This window comes from Aureobasidium namibiae, assembly GCF_000721765.1.
Source record: "Aureobasidium namibiae CBS 147.97 unplaced genomic scaffold scaffold_24, whole genome shotgun sequence".
Lineage (NCBI taxonomy): Eukaryota > Fungi > Ascomycota > Dothideomycetes > Dothideales > Saccotheciaceae > Aureobasidium > Aureobasidium namibiae.
Genome location: NW_013581185.1, coordinates 67,015 through 87,909, shown reverse-complemented (window position 1 = coordinate 87,909; position 20,895 = coordinate 67,015). Strand labels below are relative to the sequence as shown.

The window sequence follows — 20,895 nt, the reverse complement described above, 5'->3', positions numbered from 1 at the left end:
AGCAGCTCAATAAGTGCACCCCATGACTCAAAAACAAACTCGAAAGATTCCAATCATCGGCGCAACAAGTGAAGAAGGGTAGAGCAGGTTAAAGCAATTTTCCCAAGGCCGAGCACTGAAGCAAGTTGCTCGACCGACCTGTACACCTTACGTACTATTCCAAGCAGCAGCAACGGAACACGAAGACCAAGTGGACTTGGCTCAAGAATCATGACAAAACGACCGAAATAATCATCGTCAGACATCCACCTCAGAATCTCCTCGTGCTCCAGCCGAGGCAACTCGTCCGAACCCTCAAATCTTGCGCCTGGCGTTCTTCCAAAATTCCAAAAAACCTTTTCTGGCCTCAATGTCACAACACCCATACTTTCCCTGGGACAAAGAGTAGCCTGCATAATGGCAAAAACAATGATTCCGCCCGGGCTCGAACCGGGGACCGCCTGTGTGTTAGACAGAAGTGATAACCAACTACACCACAGAACCAACTTGATGAAAACATGCTCGTCCAGAGTAATCATTACCCTATGCGTGCGACGATGCGCAAAGGACACTGGAAAGGAGATTGTCTGTGGTGTCTCACGCACCCAAATGGACGGGCGAGGCGAAGCAAAAAGAACATGATGGCGACAGGTGCAGATGGAAAACAAGACGTCAAAAGCAGTAGACCACAACAGCAGACAAGGATGTCTTGTTAGGCGAGAGAGCGAGCGAGCGACAAATCAACCAGGCCGCGAGTTGTGTTGACGCAATTCGAGCGTGTGGCCAAAAGTCGAGGCCTAAGGATGCGACCGTATCCCTCTCTCTCTGGTGTTCTTTCTTCCAGTGACACCCTTTGTCTTCTCTGTCGACCGTTTCGCGAACAAAATGTTCTCTGGAGAGTTTTGTTGAATGCTGAGTCTGACAGAACTGCGCGATCATGTGGTGATTGTATCAGAGCCAGATGCGACCTGCACATAGCGAGCGACACGTGCGACTGTGCAGCTTTCTCGCTGCACAAGCGGACGATGCAAGGCCAGATACAATCGAAAGACGAATCCTGGTCAGGACATCTGAACAACACAAGCTCGCCCGATATCTTCCAATTTTATCAGATGGTGGCTTGACGACAGCATCCCTTTGTGATCAGCGTTCGCTGACTAGTCTACCTCAAACAGACGACTCAGAGCCTTCGAATGCAAAGCCAAGTTCCTCATAACTGCTGCGACATGTGGGCCCTCATATGAAACACCGATAACTCGTTTGAGGCTCAGACGTCTTTTCTCGTGTAAAATCATACTCGACCGCCACTCGCCATCAAATTCGTCTTCATCAAAGCATACAACTCTTGAGTTTCCTGTCCCGACTTCGCCATTCCGCAGATATTGTATGTTGATCACTGTCAAGTTTGGGAATCTATCTGCGATGGTAGGCAGAAGGACCGCCCAGGTACTCTCTTCTTTAAGTCGAACCCACTCGAAGCAGAGTTTTGTGAGAGTGTCGCTCGAGTTGACTAGGATTGATAGGATGGTGCCTGCGTTAATTGCCGCTCTACTGATCTTCAATTCTGTCAATCGGAATGAGCAAGTCTGCGAAGGATGTGGCGGTATGTCCCATGGACTCGATCCTTGGAGTTGCAGTCTCTTCAAATTGACGGCGTGGAGTAGTATTTGTTCGAGCCAGTAACTAGCCACATTCAACTCCGCAGATCGCAGTAGCGAGAAGGGTCCAGCGATGGCAGTAGAGTTCTCGCAGCTTGGAAGTAGTTTCATGCAGACATCCCAGAGCTCGGGACTGCCAAGTGCCCGGTGCTCATTCGACTGTTTCGCCCAAAGAAAGAGCATGGAATCTTTGGAGGGTGGCAGATGATCTACAGCGCGCATCTCGATGTAAGTGATTGGTAAAGCAAGATCGCATACTATCTCCTTCGCGAACGCTGCCACAGGTTCCCGGCCAGGCGAGTTCCTGAGATGGATGCGGTAGTCTACAGTTTTGGTTGTCTCCGGGCATACAGCGAAGTTCACGCTCGCAATGCGATGATCTCGGATGATGATGTTCTCGGGGCAAAGCTTGCCCTCTGCCAAGATGTCCCTCAAAGTGTTCACACCAATCTGCTGCGTGAGAACATATCCCGATGTGTCTCGTGGCCAGATCTCTGACGAGTGCAGAGGGTCAGAAGTGTTGTAAGGATCGTTGATCGAGCAGTCATCTTGGACTCGGATGGTTTTGACGTATTTTCTGAGCTCGGGATCTTCTGATATTGCTATCAGCCTTGAGAGACTCGAGTCCATCAGAGTCGTCCGGAGGCAGGTGAAGAATTGCGAAGCTACCTGATCAGATGTCAGTCAACGACTAGGCACCCGATCCTTTCAAAACGAACAGTATGGAAGCTCTCTTTCTCGCACGCCGAACGGAAAGCTTGTTCATCAGCTTCTTCAAGCAGCTCGGCCCATCTGGCCGGCGCGGTGCTGGCGACACGACTATCAGCTGCGAAAGACATCGTCTTGAGACAGGTGCGATCTTGACCTTGAGCAATTTGTGATGTCCGAAGATACCCTGTGAGTAGCCTTAACGCCTGATTATTGCGGGATGATGTACGTGACTACCAAGAACGCGAAAAGTCGTCGATGAAACACGAACGCAAATCTGTTACGCTACCAAGATCGCGAAGGATTTGGAGGTCAGATGCAGCCTGAGCAAGGATCCTCTGGAGCTTGGTTCGGTGCCAATCGACCAATCGCTCCCTGATACCTTGACCATTGGAGTCACAACTGATGCATGGTACGGAGCAGTCTGGAGACTGCATAGCATGGCATGGAGCGTGTATCATACACATCCATAGGACAGCATCGAGCTTGCCGCAGTTATTGGCGGCGATTCGAGCATAGAGAGTGGCCAAAAGTCGAGGTCGTAGCCGAGGCACTCGCGAAGCCCCGCGATTCTTTCATTCCTTCCTAGTTCTTTCTGCTGGCTTCAACAACATTCCTCGTTGGCGACCGTGGTCCCCTGACGCTTTAGAGGTGTACGTCGAGGTCTGGATGGAGAACCAGGCGTTCATGGATGGTCTTGGTGTGATTGTGTCAGGCTTCGGATGCCCTTCACAGACAGTCAGCGACTCGACAGACTGTACGACTCTCACATTGCGAGTACTTTGGTTGCTCGACCAGAGAATAAACCGACAGAGGACATATGAGCGAGATTCTGGACCGCCACGGACTGCCTCGACTTGTTTGCATCTTGTCGTCTGACGATCCAATGTCAATGTGTGTCCTGCATCGACTGCTGCGCTACAAGAGACCGGGACCCTCGAAAGCATGCTCTGCGCTCATTGCAAACGTCTGGCGCTACACCGATACGGAAAGACGTTCACAAATACGGCTACCTTTCTGAGGGATTGAGGGCATGCCTGAGTTTCGAGTGTCGTTCAGCGGGATCAAGGTCGCTTTCCTCTCTTGCTTGAGGATTTGGTAGCCCCCAAAGTCTTCATTAGATTATCGGCATATTTCGTCATGGCTGAAGGTGTCGTCGATTCCATTGGGACCGCAATGAGTCGCTCGGCTTGTTGGACTCGGGCATCGGATGTGAACAATGACATCTACGCCTCGCAAGCTTGACACTGCTTGTTGCAGTTATGATACCTGAGCAGAATACAGAACGACCGCGTCCCTGTTCCTTGGCCGTTAATTTGGGGTAGAGCTTGGCAGACCAGCAGGTTCCGCATCTTGTGGAGTCTGGCAAGCCTTCGTGTTCGACGACTAGTCCGAGACTCGATCGCAGGCCATAGGAGACTATATGCACGGCATCAGAAGACGCAAACACTCGCTGGCATGTTTCAGCTCAAAATTGCAAGCGCGGAAGGCGTACAGGGAGACACACGCACACCCACTTGGACACTTCGCTGGTCCCAGGGATGACAAGCATTCTGGATTTCTGTGAGGAAAGGGACTCGATAACGAGCTTTCGAAAACCCAAGTGAGCTGGACTGGTCTGATTTGTGGAATCCTGTAACGGTCTGAGCACATCACCAAAGGCTTTGCAAGCAATAACCGATCGTATTCGGTCTTGGGCCAGAGCGGGGGTGCGTCAGAGACTTATGAGCGATCGTACCTCTCTGTCTGCTCGACAATGGCTAGTTGATCTGTGGATGGGTCAGTTATATGACCGTCAATTATGCTGCTGTCCGCGATGGCAGCCCGAAACGTACATTCGCTTGATCTGAGAACGGTATAGCGTCTTGGACTCAAGTGGTAGGTTGTGCGTATGATGAGCGGCGGCGAGATGGTGGTACGATAAGGGGAATGGCGAGTCAATGGCGGTTCCTCCTCTTTCCCACTGCAGGTTGTGTCCTGTCTCGCATCTCGTCTCTTTCTGCCTGCAGTTTGTATTTCTCTCCAAGCTCTTCATGACCGTATGCTCCTCAAAGGACATCGAGTGGATGCTTCGCGTGCCGGCATGGCATGTATTGGGTGGGTCGTAACGGTAGGAGTGTTATTCCGGTAGACGAGTCCCTCCTCTTGCCCACTGCAGGGTGTGACCTGTCTCGCATTTCTTCTCTTTTTGCCTGCAGTCTGTGTATACCTCCTTACTCTTTCTTTCGTGGTCCATCGATGTATCGTTTGATGGGCACTCGTCGGACGTGGTATGTGTTGCGGAATTATGCGTTTTGATAGATGCTTTGGAAGCGACCGTCTATCTACGAGACTTGCTCCACGCCCCGAGCCTCAGCCTCACCACAGCACACCTCTCTTCTTCTCGTGTGTTCTTCTCTTCCATTCATCATACCAGTAAAAGACTTTCTGCAGCACCATCATCATCATCAGCATCATCAACAATGTCAACTCCTGCCCAGCTCGCCCAACTGCGCGCACACTTGCGACCCCTGATGTACACACTCTCCTTCGCCTCGCTCGTCACCGTTATGGGCATCATACACTTCCTCTTCCTCCGCTTGGACCGTAGTAGGTTCTTGCTGCTCGGCATGTTCTCGTGCCTGGGCATGCTCTACGCCGCGGGCTTCTTCTACTTGCTCTGGCGAGACCTTCGCCTGCGTCCGTTCCATGCTAATCGTGGACGTGTGCGCCCTCGCCGTCCTCGTCCACTTGGCCCTGACATGCTGCTGGACGCTATTGATAAGCGATCTGTGTATGAGATGTTTGGGATTGGACTAATGAGATATAGAGCTTGGTCCCCCACCAGATCCTCGCCCAGGCAATATCCTTGCCTATCTTAAGGAGCCTCGTCTTGCTTGGCTAGACACCTTTTTGCTGTTCGTCATTGGGACGGTAGTGCTGATGCAGGCGCTGGCGCTGGCATCAACACCGACAGATCTCCAACTACCGCTCGGCTGGACCAAGCTAAAGCTCACACCAGAGCTCTCAGCAACTCGTTCAAGACTGTCACAAGCAATGCCATGAGCGTCGGGGCTAAGGGCTACGGCTACTCCGCACTGCCCAATAACAGCCCTCCAACGATGCAGTCGCTCACAGTGGAAGACGACGACACTCCCATCGAGATAAAGGAGTTGATCCCTCGCAGCGCTCATGACCTCGAAACCAACAGCAGTTTCACCGGAAAAGGTAGCGTCGAGACTGCCGCGGCAGGCTGCGAGGAAGAGGAAAGCTTTGCCCACAACAAGTGAGATCAGAGAAGAAGAGAGTCAGTACAGGATACAAGGATAGACAGACGTGTGCGACAGCCAAAGAGCTGCAAGTGTATCAGATACACTGTTCAGCATGTCATCTTTCACGATCAGCTACTCGCTCAGGTCACCAACCAGTCGCGGCGCTTCAAATTGACCACCAATCTGTTTGCCCACCTCGCCTCGAATGGAGTCCCTCGTCGAAGCAACATGACTTTTCGCTTCCTCCTGCCAAACGATCTCGCCAGAGCAAAAGACTGCGCAACCCAGATGCCATGCACGTCGATCCGCAACCACAAGACACTCACCAAGCACCCCGTCGCCATCCTACGCTAGACTATCTCGAATCAGACTTGATTTTGACGATCTCCAAATCTTGTCAAAAACAGTCAGACATCATACAACATAAGCAACCTTGGCTTTCTCGAGGAAGCCAACGCAATACTCTCTTCACTCAGTCGTCTGAGAAGAAAGCCAAAAGGCCACTGCGGTCTGGGCGTTCGTGTGGATCTCTTTGTGCTTTGCACACCGCTCTTACGTACCACGCCCAATTCCGCGATCATTTGCGCCTCTTGCTGCTTTGCGCACTGTGCTCATCCACTTTGCGCGCCTGCCACATCAGGAGATGGCCTCCGCTTTGCAGCATGGTTTGCGTTTACGCAACCATGTCCACCTCACACTGGTCACCAGCTCCGCCAAATTGGGCGCAGCTGCAATCTTCTTGTTGCATCTCCTGGCCGTCTTGTCGATCTCATGGAACGTGATTGCATCTCACTCCAGAACACCAAGTAGAGCGTTCTCGGCTAGGCTGACCGCATGTTGGACATGGGTCCTGCGAGTTTTTCTCGCACTGGTTGTTTCTCTACCTCACGCGCCTGCCACACAGCGGACGGCCATTGCTTCTCAGCATGGCGCGCGTCTACGCCGACGCAAACCAGCACATGACTCGTGCATGCTGGGACTACGATAGCGTTAACATCCTAAGAGTGTCCTGGAAGAAACCATGAAGTCGTTTGTAAGACCGTTAGGTCTTCCAAATCTTTCCCACAGGACCATGGGCTAATCTTACTCAGCAGACCGTGGGAAGCCTTTGAGCAGTATCGGCTCCCAGTACCGACAAGCCAGATTGAATTAGATAGAAGCCAAGAACACCGAGATCATGAACAACCTTCGACCATGGATCCCTACCTACATTAGAGGCATCCAAGTCGTCCCCATGCACGCTGCTGGCAATAAGGACAACGAGCGTCGCCCCACCACTGGCGCCAGCATTGGTGACAGCCTCCAGTACCAACTGCAGCAGTCTCCGCAGATTCATCACGCTCAGCAACAGTATGAGCCTGTTGTTCCGAATGGCCAGTATCGCGAGGATGAGCCATACCCCACCGACATCTATCCTTTCGTCGAGTCCGCCGAGCTGCTCAACGACTTCACCACAGACCGGGCATGCAGCAGCTCGAGTCCGATGCGCGCCAGCCCTACTTTCTTGACAGTGCTTCTGCTTCGACTTCAACTGCACGTACGACCATCTCGCCTCAGCAGCAACGTCGTGACATCTCTGTTCAGGAGATGTCACCTCTTTCTCATGATGTCACTACCACGCGTCCCGTCATACAGCCCAGTCATGCTGCCACCATTTTCCTCGAGATCACTGCAGGGCAGAAAGGTCGTCAACCGTCAAAACTGCGTCATTAAGGTCTCTAGGAGGACTCGCCAAAATAGCTTGAGGCTCAAGTATGTCTCGCTCACCCAGCTACCACCATCCAGCACTGACAGGAAGAAAGCCAGGTGGTCAGATTGACCGATACAAGCCTTTGCTCTCACCATGACGGAGCTAGAAACACCACCTTCTCGAGTGCGAGCAAGTGCGAGCAAGTGTGTGAAGACGGGAACGAACTTGTGTTCACTCCCGGTCAGAGCTTTGCGACTTTCCAGGGCAACAGCAGTGCTGCTTCTAGCACCTTCCGCACTCCTTCAAAGGCCAGTGTCTTGAAGCTGCTCAACATCGGTCCTACTCCTGATGGAGCATCGAACAAGGCTTCGTCCTTGTCACCAGTCAAGATCCTTGGCTCTGGCTTATCCTCTCCATCGCGTCAGCCTGTGCTTAGAGATGGTCCTCCTTTCAGCACCGAGGTTGTTCCCAATGTTACCGAGACTTGCTTCGTGCGTTTCGGTATGATTCCTGCCGAATGGTTTGAAGATGGCACTCTTGTCCTGGGTTTAAAACTGTATTCTTGCAGCAGGTGACGTCACTTACCACTTTTGCCTGCATGATCGCTTCGACGACATAAGTGCAGCATTCTCATTGCAGAAGGTGTTGAGGAGATCTTTGAAAGTGCTCTTTTTGTAGACACTTTTGGCTTCATCTACCTTCCCGGGGACTTCCGGCTGGATGGGAAACATGAAACAGGGAGTATATCTCGCTGAGCAGTGCGACTGCCGGAAAATAGAGCTTGACCCGCCCAAGTTCTTTTTCATGTGAAAAGTCTCATGAATCTTGACCAATGGCCACTCGCTCAAGAGCTCGTTTTCCACCGCTTACTTTCACTCAGTCACCAACCACGAGGAGTCACAAAAAGCGTCAATTGGTAGACTCGAGCAGTATAAAACCGTGCCCTGTTGATGGCAAGAGCAAAACCACGAGCGGAGTTGTCAGCCGGGTACCCATGAATGTTGCCCAGGCTTTCGTTACCGGGCACCCAATGCAAGACGACGCGGACATCGTTTGCTGCAACCATCGAAAGTCTCAAGGCCAAGACATACGCGACTCGGGTTCCAATCGAGTGTATAGCTTGTGTAAGCTTGACAGGCGACGTTGGGTATACAATCAATGTTTCGTGCGTTGCGACCGAGTTTCCATATCCCAAGGACGTTAATAAGAGACGACTTCCACGATTGTGAGCGTCGAAGTCGAGGCTTCAATTCTAAGCTCATCTGTAAATCAATTCTCGTGCGTTGCGACCGAGGGTTTATGGCCGGAAAATAGAGTCAAGGGAAACAACTTCAAACAATCAAAACCTTCGCAGATAAGGCTTCAGTTGATTACGGCTCTTCCAAGCTAACCTGCTAGTCATTTTTTGTGCGTTGCGACCAAGGTATCGCGGTCTGAGAAGAGTTGTGGGACGAACAACTGGAAACAATCAAGAATTGATTCTCAAACCCTGTCAGCAATCGTAGACTGCAATCAAGTTCTTGTGCGTTGCAACCAAAGTTTTGTGGCCCTGAGAATACCTGGCACAGACAAATCCACGGACAATCGTGAGTGTCGAAAACAAGGCTTTGGTGGGGTTTAGGATCTTTTTGAGCTTGTCCGTGAGTGCAGAGGATGATATGACACTCTCATACGTTGTGTCTAAGGTCTTATGTCTCGAGGATATTAGCGTGAGAAACAATTTTGTATCATCAAGACCTCTGGAAGCGAAGCTTCAGACCGCAAGTCCTCGATCTTTCTGCTTGTCAGCTTGACAGAGTATACCAATCTGTGCGCTTTCTTGAGGGCAAGCGCTTCCAGTGTTTCTGTTCTTGTGGTCCACGACAACCCGAGATGCTTTGAGCTACTAGCGCTCTTGGCCGCGATGCCTGAGTAGACTGGCAAGAGCACTCGAGCCTTGGAAGCACATATTCACAATGCTCCTTCCCGAATTCCAGGGCATCTTCGTATTTGCAAAGCAGAGATGCATCTTCAGGAGCTGTACAGATCCGAAGTACCGCGAGTATGTTGAAGTACCACGAATATGCCGAAGAGTCAAGGCGACGCAAGAATAGGGTATACTCTGAGGAGAAAAGATACTATCGAGTTAGTTTCGCCATACACCTGTATGCCGACGGACCTCGTCGTCATCTAGCAATGCCGTCGCCAAAACACTGGAATGGTCATCAAGGCCTGGACGCATCTTAAAACGTTCCGATTCGACCGCTTGATGGTTGATGAGTCCTCGTACACAGGGCCTCGCGAACTCGTGATGTGCTGCAACACCAAGGCGCAAAACCTTTGCGCTTTGTCAGCCACGTCAAGGACACATACAATGTCTCGAGAATGGCACGCTTCCTGGGCATCAGCTTGCCGATCTTTGAGCTTCTGTCGACCGCAGGTCTGGAACAATGGAGCGAGGACGCAACTAGCCTGGAAGTGGTGGCTCTTATTGATCAATCACGGCTGCTGCTTGGAGTTTGTCAGCAAAACAAACAGTCACCTCCACGGCTGTCGTCTACGCACTACCGCTTCCGATGATACCATGGGCCGCATACTTGACTTGCACGACAATTCGTACCTCCTCGGAGAACAGTTTGACACCCGCACTCTGCATTACGCTGCTGTAACTTTCTTCAGAGAGCCAGCCCTCTCCACTCATATCCCTTGGTTCATTTTGACCACCTTGAGAGTCCTTGGACCTGATGTGTACATCATAACTGCCTGATACCTCGTTGAGTTGACCTGCAAAGTCTGCATCGAGCAGATCGCGAGACTAGTCAAAAACGAGCAGTCTGTCAAGATGACCCAGCTTGCTGAGCTCACCGACGACGAGATGATGGTCAAGTGGTACCCCACTCTAGATCAGCGCGCCAGAGACATGTATAGACAACGTGTCTAACAGTCGAGGGAAGACCGTCTTGCTAAGGCTCAGGTCCAATCATGCTGGCGACGAGATGACGAGACGCGCCCTCATGAACGTAACCATGAATTCAATCGACCTCGAGAAGTTGCTCCACGATCCTTACGTCAATAATGTGGTTCAGACTGCCATGGACTAACCAACCACTGAAATCGTGACTCGTCTTGTTGACAACATCCGCCCGACTGTCCCACTCAATACTTGTGAAGAGCAGCAACACTCCACTCAAGGAGGTCATATGATTCCGCCGAGACACTGGTCTTGTTGGCTGAACTGAATAGAAGAAGTTGGTCGAGTGTCTTGTTTGTCTGAGTCATTGTTTCTCGGGACAGGCGGGAAACCAGTGGCGCACGGATTTGTGGGTCTGAGACAAGAGATAGTGGCAATGAGACGAAGAAGTAGACGCAGCGATATAGTTGCCCTCACAATATTTTGTCAAGTTTTCTTCCATCTGAGTATAAGGGTCTGAAGTCAATCGAATTCGAGAACGCGGCGAAAGGCATTGCTCAATAGATCTTGGAGATCATGCACCCGCTTTCCTTTGTTGAAGTCGACGTTTTCAGTTAAAAAAACATTTTTCCAGCGCTGTCCTGCTCTTACCATGGCTCTTCGTTCCTCGGTTCTTCGGTCTAGATGAATATGTAACTACATTTTGAGTCGCGTTACAAACAGGAGAAACATCTACGAAGGCAGTTTGGTATTTTGGGAGAGGCATAAAGTCCGAGTAATCGATAGCTTGATTTGTAGAAACTTTCAAGAAGTACTTGAGAGGGTCGAAAGCGGCGAGCTTCTGCTAACCTTGCATGGTATCTTCTTCGTCCTGGATGATCTGCTCGTCTTTTCCCTGCTCGATCGTCTCATCTTCGGCTTGGGTGTTCTTCTCTGCGATCCAGATTCGTTTTGATGTCCAGTCGACAATATTTTTCCCTTCCCAGCTCGTTTCCTTCTCATGTTCGACTCAACTCGTTCTCTCGCTTCGACTGTTGATAGGGCCTCTCTCAGGAATAACGATGATGATTGAGGTGTGTAAGTACTGGGAACAAGCATTACACAACTGGCGCTAACTTACCCAATAGCTCCTTGCTCTGAGATCGCATGCATCGAGTACCGCTCGTTTGCAAAGCGCGACCTCTGATCTGTCCTGATGACTTCAATTGTATTGAGACAACTTGTATCCGGAATATTCCATGTAGCTCTTCCACTGGCGAGCCACTTCTTCACAAACCACCTTCATGTTCTCCTCGCTACGCTCTGACCCGAATGATTCTGTTTGTCTGACCTGACTTCTTGCTTCTCCTCTCGGGTTCCGAACTTGTCCTTCTCAGGGTTGCGATGATAACTGACTCGAATGAATAAGAAAGACTGGGATGAAGTTGAAAGGAACAAGGCAGACTTACATTACTCCTGTGTCCTCATCTACTTCGCAATAACGATCTGCTTCTTGTCGTACGACTTCAGTGGTTTTCGGCTGGGTTCTGCTTGCGCTTGATAATCTATGCACATCCTTCTCGAGTGATTCCCGGCGAGTATACATACACGCTTGACACCAACATCATTGCCCTCGTTGTCTACGAGCTCAATTCCAGGAGACTCTGGCAAGAGCTCGGCTGGAGTATAGCGGATCTGGTCCCAATGCCGGCGGACGCGGCGGGAGTGGGGTCTCATGCCGACAACGATTGATTTCCCTTTAGCGGGACCAGCGTGACGATGATTTAGCCTCGATCTCGTACGTGTCGTTGTCAACGACGAGGACTTTGTCGTAGATTTTGCCGCGAATTTCAAGCGGAAGGTCGAGGAGACCAGTCTTGTTGGTGGTACTTGCATGCTAATCAGAGTGTGTTAATGCTTCGATGCCTAGAGACAGTATTGGTATCAAGTCAATTGGGTAGTACGCGAGGATTCCACTAAGCTCAGGCAAGGTAGGCTCCGCGGCGGTGGCCTTGTCCTCGTCTGTTGTCATATTGTTCATCATGGTGTCGAGATGCCTTCAAGACTCAGACGATTGATGTGTTAAGAGGTGGGAAGATGATTGTGGCTGTTGTTGCGCGTGAGAGGATGATGGAATCAAGCTTGACGCATCTGGCACCAGGTCATGCCGAGGCTCGACCGGAATCTCCACGGACCGGCGACTCGGCAGTACTGTGACTATTTGCGATCCTAGATCGATGTTGTTCAGCGTGGCCTGCAGGTTAGTCGTTCCTATTGTCAATCAATCCATGTCGCGGCAAGAGTCACTGTTGCACATTCTCCGTTACACTATGGATGTGCTTGAGACTGAAAATATTACGCCTTGAGCTGTCGAACTACTGTAGACATGATTCAAAGGTGCTTGACCTCTACCAATCATGCATAATGACTTCTTGGAACCGACAGCCCCTCTCGATCTGAATTCAATTTTCTTCTCCCTTTTGGCCGAAAGTTCTTCTCCTCTCCTCTTGACTTGACTTTCTTCTCATGTTCGATTCGAGTTGCTTCTTCTTTCCGGCATCTGTATTGCTCGCTTGAGCGATTTCGACGATGTCTGACTTGAATGAGTAAACTCAACTATCGTTATAGAGATGGAGCGATCTCACATTACTTCTTTGAACACTTCAGTCGATTGAACGCGATGTCGCATGAGACTTCTAATTCTTTTCGACGACTTCAAGAACGTCCGGCATGGTGCTGCTTGCGCATGTCAGTCTCTGTGTGGCCTCCCAGGTACTTGCGTTGCGAATAGGATACATACAAGCATGATGCGCTGATCACTGTTCCCAGCGTCGACAAATTCAAAATCTAGTAGCTTGGACAGTAGCTCGGTCATCGTATCGTAGACTTGGACGCAATGGTCACGAACGGCGCGTGAGAATGGCCTCTTTCCAACGACAACCACGATTCTGCTCGCCTTGCAGAGCACGTTAAAGTTTGCCATCATGAGATGCAGGACTTCATGCTTTTCGCAGAACAGGAAGTTGTCGAGTGCGTATGTGCTTGTGAACTTGAAGCTTCTGGCGGTAACATTGGCCTTGACTTCATTGGCGACTTGATGGTTGACGGTAAGAAGGGCGAAATGATCGGGCTTGATGTTGGTGACTCTGTGGGAGTTCTGTCTGTCCTTGATATCAGACCAGCTTGAGCAAGCGATATGAGCAAGCGATATGCGCGACCTCATATGTATCGTTGTCGACGGCTAGGGCATGGTTGTAGATCATGGCGCGAAGCTCAAGTGGTAGGTCGAGGAATTCGGTCTTCTGGCCGGTGTTGGATTTTTCAGCAGAGTTGCTGTTTGAAGCTATGCCTATAGACAGTGTTGGTATGAGCCTCGTGATGGTACGAGCTTTTAAACCTACTGGCTTGAGGCATTGCGGGCTAAGCGTTGACGACGATGCTGACACAGCATGTCTTCTTGTTGGTATGACTGGTAGACTCGGCTCCCTGGCCGGTACCTTATAGCTCGTTGGTGTTGCTGGTCGTTGTGACGGCTGCTGGTAGTGCTCGTCTGCGCTCGAGGCTCGGAGACGCGGTCGGGAACTGAGACGAGGCAGCAGGCTGAGCGATGTTGTGCTTGCTCTTGAGTCCGATCTTCTTCGTACGCGCCATTGCTTTCAGGTGTCTGGCAGACTCAAACAACCTAAGTGTTGATGGTTGTGATGGATGTTGTAATTGTTTTTACGCGCGAGGACGAGCGAGAGAAAGGTGAAAGCAAGCTTGACAGGCGGATCGAGCACCAGCTCATGCCGAGACTGGACGAAATATCCACGAGCGAGCAACTTGACAGTGAGTTCTTCCTTTCCCCAAGTCGTGGTGTACGTATCACGCATAGCCAGTAGCGTGCTTCGTGGTATGCTATTCCGAAGTCATGAAGCGTCGCAGGCACATTCCTGTTCGCATTCTCTAGATTTGTACCGGTCACTATCTCAGTTTCAATCATTAGAGTCTGACACAAAGCTTTGTTTGTGACTACGAAAAGGTTTTGTAACTATGAGCATGTTCATGTTCCTGTCTGCCTTGCACCTTCATGATGACCTGGTCGATCTGCCGCTCCATCCTACTCCGCTGCTCTCCTCCGACATGGTCATATTCCCGGCAACCACCCTATCCTGTAGCTCGAGACTGACCCCCAACGTGATTCGGTCATTGGGAACTTGGAGACTTTATTCGAACACAAAGATATGCCAGTGACCCCCCTGATAGCGTTTACGAGCCACCCCCATACATGAAGATTGCCTGTTATGCTGAGGCAAAGCACTGTGTACCGAGTCAGCGAGATATCATGACCTGGAAGGACGACCATGAAACCAACCAGACAGAAGTCACTCAGTCAGACTTTCCAGACCAGATCTCCTCAGCTTCTTGCAATGTCAACTTAGAACCTCCCTTCTCGTTCACGAAGGTGACTTCGATGGTCTCGCTGATGACTTGAAGAAGAGCACGTAGTCTGCGTACTGAGACGTCCCATTTCTTGACGTCAAGGAGTACCTTGGGAGCCGACATCAAGAGCGTCAAGCGAGACTCGTCAATGTTGTTGTCGCGATAGCATAGGAAGCCGCAGAAACATTGGATGGACTTGAAGCGGAAGGATGGAGGGACGACCATCTCGCGGATCTCGTTGCGGACCTGACGGCAGGTTTTCTCGAGGGCCATCAACTTTCTGGTGATGTTGTCCAGATTGAAGGGATTCTTGCGCAGCTTGGTGGTGGAGATCAAGCGCCATGAGCGTGACTCTTTGACGACATAGACGCATGATTCAGCCTTGTCGTAGGAGTCGCCGGTGTCGAAGGCGTAGTTGTAGATCTTGAGGCGGATCTCTAAGGGCAAGCAGAGAAGGGGACTTTGGGCATTACCGGCACCTATGTTGATCGTCAGTAAGGTCAACACGTTGCCTCTGATCGATTACATACCAGAACCGCGGGCCATGCTCGGTTAATTCTTACGAGTGGTGGAGCGGAGGTTGTATGCGTGGGCCATGATGAGAGGCGTGACAGGTTGAGTTTTGATGACAGTGCTGATGATTGTTGTAAATCGACTGACAAGACTGCGGAAGTTGACGCTGCAAACGAGATGTTTTGATAGTGTCGAAAACTCGGTGAACAAAACACGCTTTGGTGTGAGACTAGCTACCGGAGCGGAACTTTCGAGACAGCAGCGGAGTTTCACGACATGACGACTTCCTCGCTCATCATCTATCGTTTGAAAACAAAAACACACTGTGTCTATTGAATCGTGGGAAGCAGAAAAACAAAAAGTGATGTAAACATTTCGGTATGCTTCATGGTCAGGACGCCACGCGAATTGATTTTGTTTTGTCGACCAGACGCCCTCTTGATAATACGTCTCTTCCAAAACCCGTACTGCCTAGCCTTCTGCAATCATCAACGAGGCCTTTCCAGATCACATTGCTCCGTTATTCTATCTCTCAACTCATGCCCCCGTTCGATGGAAGGCTAGTCACTCAGCCCTCTCCATCATCCCCTATTGAGGCTTGATCGGACGTTGTACTTCCTCCAAGGTCAGTGACATGCCATAAACACCTGTATCATATAGTTGCAACTGATCCGTGGCTCCCACTTCGAAGGCTAGTGAGGTGTGTCTTCCAGATCATTTTGGCTTGAAGGAGCTTGCGACCGCCATTGCCGCGATGAGGGACAAGCTTTACAACCAATGGTTCCTTGAACAACTGGGCGAACATTATGAAGCCGTGTACAAAGAAACACTCCTCATTCACTACCACGACCACTCCAGCAGCCGACTTGAGGATGCTTACTTTGCGCTCATTGATCTCGCGATCGGAAAACCAGCCAACAGAAGAGAAAGAATAGAAGGCGCCGATAGATGCGAACTTGAAAGTAGGCTTGGGCAGGTAGACCTCGATCTCGTCGGCCACTTGACTGCATGTCTGTTTGAGTGCGACGGAGTTTCTGGTGCAGTTGACGAGTGTGCAGTCGTTCTCGCGACGTCCATTGAATGTGCCACGCAATTGGCGACGTTCTTTGATGACATATGTTTGCGATGCAGTATCTCCATCGTCACTAGTGGTGCTTAGGGCGTAACGATAGATGTCCAGACGGACCTCCAGGGGAAGGTTGAGGAAGGGGTTCTGAGCAATGTTATGGCTTGCGAACAAAGTGTACCATCATCCATCCGCAAATGCGAGGGTACAATGGTCCGCCTTTTGCAGTGATTGTCTCGACGATTCCGCAATCTCTGGCCGACAACAGCATGACCAGGCGATAGAGATTCACATTGCAAAACCTGCTTACACCGAATCCGATATGGTCTAGTGGCTAGGATTTCTCGCTCTCATACCGTTCGTAAGAACAACTAGGTCCGAGGAGGCCGGGGTTCAATTCCCCGTGTCGGAATCTTTTTCTTTTGCTTTTGCATCTACGCCTTGAGTTACAATTCTTTTGCTAGCTCACGGGCATAGAGCAGGGTGGAAAGGTGATGTGTTTATGTGTGGAGGACTTTCGTGGGAGAGGCTGCAGGATTTGCTTGCGATTGTTTTTGCAGTGAGGCTTGGCGGACAGGGTTGTACTTGAAGCAATGGTTTTCGAGAGTTGAAGGGTGGTTGGCGACGATATGATTGTGTTACAAGACATGTAGCATACTGGGAGGATGGATAACAAGATCAGTGATGCCTCCGCAGAGATAAGAGCATCATCGTAGGGGTTCAGGGAGAATTCTACCATTTCGTGAATTCGTGTTCCGAACACTGCAAGTCTGGCCGTTAGTCAAGTATGTTTCAGAAACAAAAAACACCTCATCGTTCGCAAGCTACTTCAACGTGCCATCATAGCACAGATGTCCATATCGGCATTGTGTACATAACTATACTAAACCATCCGTCATCCAAGAGGCCAGGGCAGAGCCACTCAGCAGAATGGCAGTCGTGGCTATTCCGGATCTCCAGACACTGAATTAGAAAGACACTAGTGATTGTACAAGGCCCAATAGGACGAAAAGCAAAGAGGTGCTTTGCAAGTCCTCCACTCTCTTCTAAGGTTAGTTAATGCTTAAAATGCAGAAGGCTAATCATGGGTACAGTGGAGACACATTCGGCGGTCAGATCTTCGCAAAGAAGCAGAGATAATTCTCAGAAGGAATGAAAAAGTGGTATCATTGTGCATATTTGCATGTTTCAAACAATCATGCAATCATGCCTTGAGCTTTTGAAAGCTCAAAAGACTGGCATCAAAACATTCCGACAGAGCATCTACTCGTCGTCATTAACGTCGATCTCCGTCTTCTTCCAGTGACGAGCGGGAATCTTGCGCTTGAACATGATGTCGATCTCACGGTAAGATCTGCCCTTCATCTCAGGAAGGAAGAAGTATGCAGTGATGAGACAGAGCAGGCCGGTGCCGCCCCAGACGTAACCGCACTTGCCACCGACTGTGAAGACTTGTTAGCTGTATGTTCGTGAGACCAAATTTGGAGAGAAAAAACTTACGGTTACCGCCGGTGGGGTTGAGCATGTAGGAGGCGAGGAAAATGCAAGGGATCTCGATGATGTAGTAGGTAGCGCGACCAATACCGGTGGTGAGAGGGCGGAGGCGAATGGCCGAGGTTTCACCAATGATGACCCAAGACGCAGGAGCGGGACCGAGGGTGAAGAGAACGGAAACAATAAGACCAAGCGAAGCTTGAGCGAGATTGGCGGTGGTCGAGATGCCGAACGAGGCAGCGATTCCGAGAGCAATGAGGAGGACAGTGTTGACAGCCGAACCCCACAGGTAGATGGAACGTCTGCCGAAGTAGGTGGTGAGGATCCAGGAAAGCATGACGAAGATCATCTGAAGGGCGGAGGTGATGAGACCGAGAGCGAAAGCTAGGTTCTCGCCGACGTGAGCTTGCTGGAAGAAGTAGACGGCCTGGTTTGCGATCAAGTTGCCGGTCAAGTTCTGAGCGGCGTAAACACCACAAACAATGAGGGTACGACGAAGATCGGTGCCCTTGAAGAGTTCGATATAGCTGGGCTTCTTTGCTGACTCCTCCATCTCAATAACACGACGCATCATGGCAACTTGGTCAGCAGAGTTGACGGCCGATCTGCGACCAAGACGCTCAACCGAATGTGCCGCCTGCTCGTACTTGCCCTTGCGGGTCAACCACCAAGGAGACTCGGGGGCGAACCAGATGAGAATGGCGAGAGGGGTGGGGAACAACCACTGGAGAGCGATTGGGATCTTGTATGCGTTCTCGTCGAGATGGGTGTTGTACACGTAAGTGACGGCACCGACAATGATACTGCCAATGGCCCAGAACATCTGCAGCATCTGAGTAGCGGGAGCTCTAAGTCTGAGAGGAACAATCTCAGAACAGTAGGCGGGAGCGTTGGCGATGAAGATTCCCCACGGGATGCCCTCGAGGATCTGAGCAGCAAAGATGACGGGAAGCGAGTTTGCGAAGTAGAAGATGAAGATGAAGGCATTCAGGAGCATGAGACCGACAAGGGTAGCGTAGCGGTAGCCAATGCGAGAGGTCAAGGGACCAGCGACGAAGACACCGATAAGAGCACCGAGTTGCCCGGAAACCTGAAGAGCAGACTGCCACTTGGTTTCGATGACACCGTATTGCTGTCCTTCGGCGGGCACACCGAATTTGAGCTTGAAAGCGGGAAGAGCGACGAAGTTACCGATGAGGAAGACATCATAAGATTCCATGATCTGGGATCATTAGTTAATGTACAAAAAGAGACATAGCGTATGAGATTGGTATCTTACAATTGTGCAAGAAAAGACAAAAGCCCAGAATGAAGCCATGGGGTATGCCTTGACGGCCTCCAGCACGGTCATGCTGTGCTCGGCATTCTCGGCCATGATGGCCTCAGCCCTGAGGGAGGCATCTGCCTTCTCATTCTCGTTATATTCGACACCGGGCTTCTCGAGCTCCTCGGTGTAACTCGGCTTGGACTCGTGGTCGCGATTCATGTTGATGTCGGAAGCTTCTCCTGAGAAGCTGGGGAGTTGGCTAGAGGGAAGAGTATCGGACTGGAAGAGAAGGGATGTTGCAGGTGGGTTTTGGATCTTATAACCAAGTGGAGATGCAAGATGGAGACATGTGGAGAGTTTCGGGGCGTGGGGTAGTGAGGTCCGGGGCTATTGTCGTCTGGGGAAAGAGCGCCCGTTACGCATCCAGCCGTGTCAGCCGATGCGATGGTTGCATCAAGAGATGTACCGAGTGTAGGGCCGGTTTACGCCGCCACCCGGTGGGAGACACGCCCTACCACTTACTGCAGTCGAATGAGTGCGGACGCCCGCGGCGAACATTCGCTTGTATCCTACGACCGGTACATTGTCTCGCTACACTATCGAACCGGGGATAGCGTTGGCGTATTGGCAGGAGGGATCATTAGCTTATCAAGACTCGACAAGCCTTGACCTCAGTTTCTTGAGACGCTTGATTAGGGTACAAGAATTATGATGCGTTGCAGTGGAGTGGAACCAAGACCGCTGGGAAGTCGAAACCGCGGAAGGATCAATACGACCAGCAAGACTTGCCTTCGTATTGCGCGATCTTGTCGACGGCATGACCAATGACACGCTACGAGGCTCCTGAAAGCAAGCCTTTCCACAGTCACTCGCCAGTCGAACAAGCAGCAAAAGATGGATGAAGGGCCTTGACAAGTGAGAAATGGGCACCCGAGAAAGACCGGGCGAGAAGACGAGGGGCATTCTGACGACGACTTTTGGCCCAGTAGGGTGAAATATTCTGACCATCAAATTTCGCCGCATTCCTCCGCCGCTCTGGTCGCTTGCTGCTCCTCCCGTCACAATCCGCCGGTTGTCATGCTCTCTGCTGCAGTGCTGCTCATTCTCTCGAAAGTCTTCGCCATTGACCAAATAGATTGCGATGTATGAGGAGCATCAAGATGCCTCCGCGGATATTGATGACCTGTACTGAAGATGTGAAAGGTACATGACTGCTTGGTACTGCGACAAAGTTGTGCAGGTTGTCTCTGGGAGGCTTCGTGATGTCTCCACCACATGGTCGGCCCTTCTCCACCGAAACACAGATTCAATCTGCCCTGGGGGTGCTCCGTGCGGGGAGTTGGACACGGTTCAGCTGCATGTTATTGTCATTGCGAAGGTGACTGAAGTCAACAGAAACTGGTCATGAAGCGATCGTTCCTTCCAGTGTTACATCTGAAATGCAAAATCGACACGAGATTGATCACCCTCGCGTGCATGTTTGGAGACCCAGTTTCTTTCGGAGCCCTACAAAATTAGCGAGACGACGTGTTGTTGCGCGAGCTCTGAACTCGAGTTGTCGCTCAAGATTGCTGTCGCTGCCATCATCTCTCTTCGACACATCTGTCGCCGCCTTGAGTCCGGCTTGGTGCCAACACGGCGGTAGCAGGGTGCGTACTCAGACTCACGTCCTGCGCTCACTTCCGTCCGCAAGGAGACCACATATCCAATGGACAGCAAAAACAGTCTCGGTAGTGATGTCCTTGTTCAAAGCCTCAGATCACTGATTTGACCGTTTTCCGGACACAAAGTCGTCCACTGCTTCCTGGAAAGAAAAGCACATGCAGTCGAGGTTTATCTGTCCCTGGGAGATGACTATGTCATTCTGGCGGCAACAGCATCATGAGCATCAATATATCGCCGAATCCTCCAGCCACACTTTTACACCATTACGCCGCTCTCCCAGATCACCAGTCTCTGTCACTCATTCTGTTATGGA

The 20,895-nt window shown here is 50.9% G+C and overlaps 7 protein-coding genes across 7 annotated transcripts; 2 read left to right on the top strand and 5 right to left on the bottom strand.

The window, feature by feature from the left end:
- Positions 1-1,136: 1,136 nt before the first annotated feature.
- M436DRAFT_85990 (uncharacterized protein) lies at positions 1,137-2,476 on the bottom strand (the record flags this gene model as incomplete). Its single annotated transcript, XM_013567619.1, has 2 exons — positions 1,137-2,306; positions 2,357-2,476. 2 exons carry the CDS (start codon positions 2,474-2,476, stop codon positions 1,137-1,139), a joined length of 1,290 nt encoding a protein of 429 aa, XP_013423073.1.
- A 1,255-nt stretch (positions 2,477-3,731) lies between these two features.
- On the bottom strand, positions 3,732-4,404 carry M436DRAFT_67751 (uncharacterized protein; the record flags this gene model as incomplete). The annotated part of the gene is made up of 4 exons (XM_013567583.1): positions 3,732-3,764; positions 3,853-3,978; positions 4,084-4,114; positions 4,181-4,404. 4 exons carry the CDS (start codon positions 4,402-4,404, stop codon positions 3,732-3,734), a joined length of 414 nt encoding a protein of 137 aa, XP_013423037.1.
- Positions 4,405-4,807: 403 nt separating this feature from the next.
- M436DRAFT_67750 (uncharacterized protein) lies at positions 4,808-5,950 on the top strand (the record flags this gene model as incomplete). Its single annotated transcript, XM_013567582.1, has 3 exons — positions 4,808-5,118; positions 5,230-5,610; positions 5,695-5,950. 3 exons carry the CDS (start codon positions 4,808-4,810, stop codon positions 5,948-5,950), a joined length of 948 nt encoding a protein of 315 aa, XP_013423036.1.
- Positions 5,951-6,773: 823 nt separating this feature from the next.
- Positions 6,774-8,041, top strand: M436DRAFT_67749 (uncharacterized protein; the record flags this gene model as incomplete). The annotated part of the gene is made up of 3 exons (XM_013567581.1): positions 6,774-7,348; positions 7,453-7,806; positions 7,912-8,041. The coding sequence occupies 3 exons, from the start codon at positions 6,774-6,776 to the stop codon at positions 8,039-8,041; spliced, it is 1,059 nt and encodes a 352-aa protein (XP_013423035.1).
- Positions 8,042-9,822: 1,781 nt separating this feature from the next.
- Positions 9,823-13,569, bottom strand: M436DRAFT_67748 (uncharacterized protein; the record flags this gene model as incomplete). The annotated part of the gene is made up of 12 exons (XM_013567580.1): positions 9,823-10,080; positions 10,334-10,495; positions 10,828-10,856; positions 11,026-11,109; positions 11,297-11,368; positions 11,507-11,589; positions 11,625-11,695; positions 11,764-12,052; positions 12,351-12,409; positions 12,956-13,285; positions 13,335-13,504; positions 13,557-13,569. The coding sequence occupies 12 exons, from the start codon at positions 13,567-13,569 to the stop codon at positions 9,823-9,825; spliced, it is 1,620 nt and encodes a 539-aa protein (XP_013423034.1).
- A 954-nt stretch (positions 13,570-14,523) lies between these two features.
- Positions 14,524-15,123, bottom strand: M436DRAFT_85986 (uncharacterized protein; the record flags this gene model as incomplete). The annotated part of the gene is made up of 2 exons (XM_013567618.1): positions 14,524-15,056; positions 15,108-15,123. The coding sequence occupies 2 exons, from the start codon at positions 15,121-15,123 to the stop codon at positions 14,524-14,526; spliced, it is 549 nt and encodes a 182-aa protein (XP_013423072.1).
- A 2,296-nt stretch (positions 15,124-17,419) lies between these two features.
- Positions 17,420-19,136, bottom strand: M436DRAFT_57414 (sugar transporter; the record flags this gene model as incomplete). Its single annotated transcript, XM_013567552.1, has 3 exons — positions 17,420-17,598; positions 17,657-18,872; positions 18,930-19,136. The coding sequence occupies 3 exons, from the start codon at positions 19,134-19,136 to the stop codon at positions 17,420-17,422; spliced, it is 1,602 nt and encodes a 533-aa protein (XP_013423006.1).
- Positions 19,137-20,895: the final 1,759 nt, after the last annotated feature.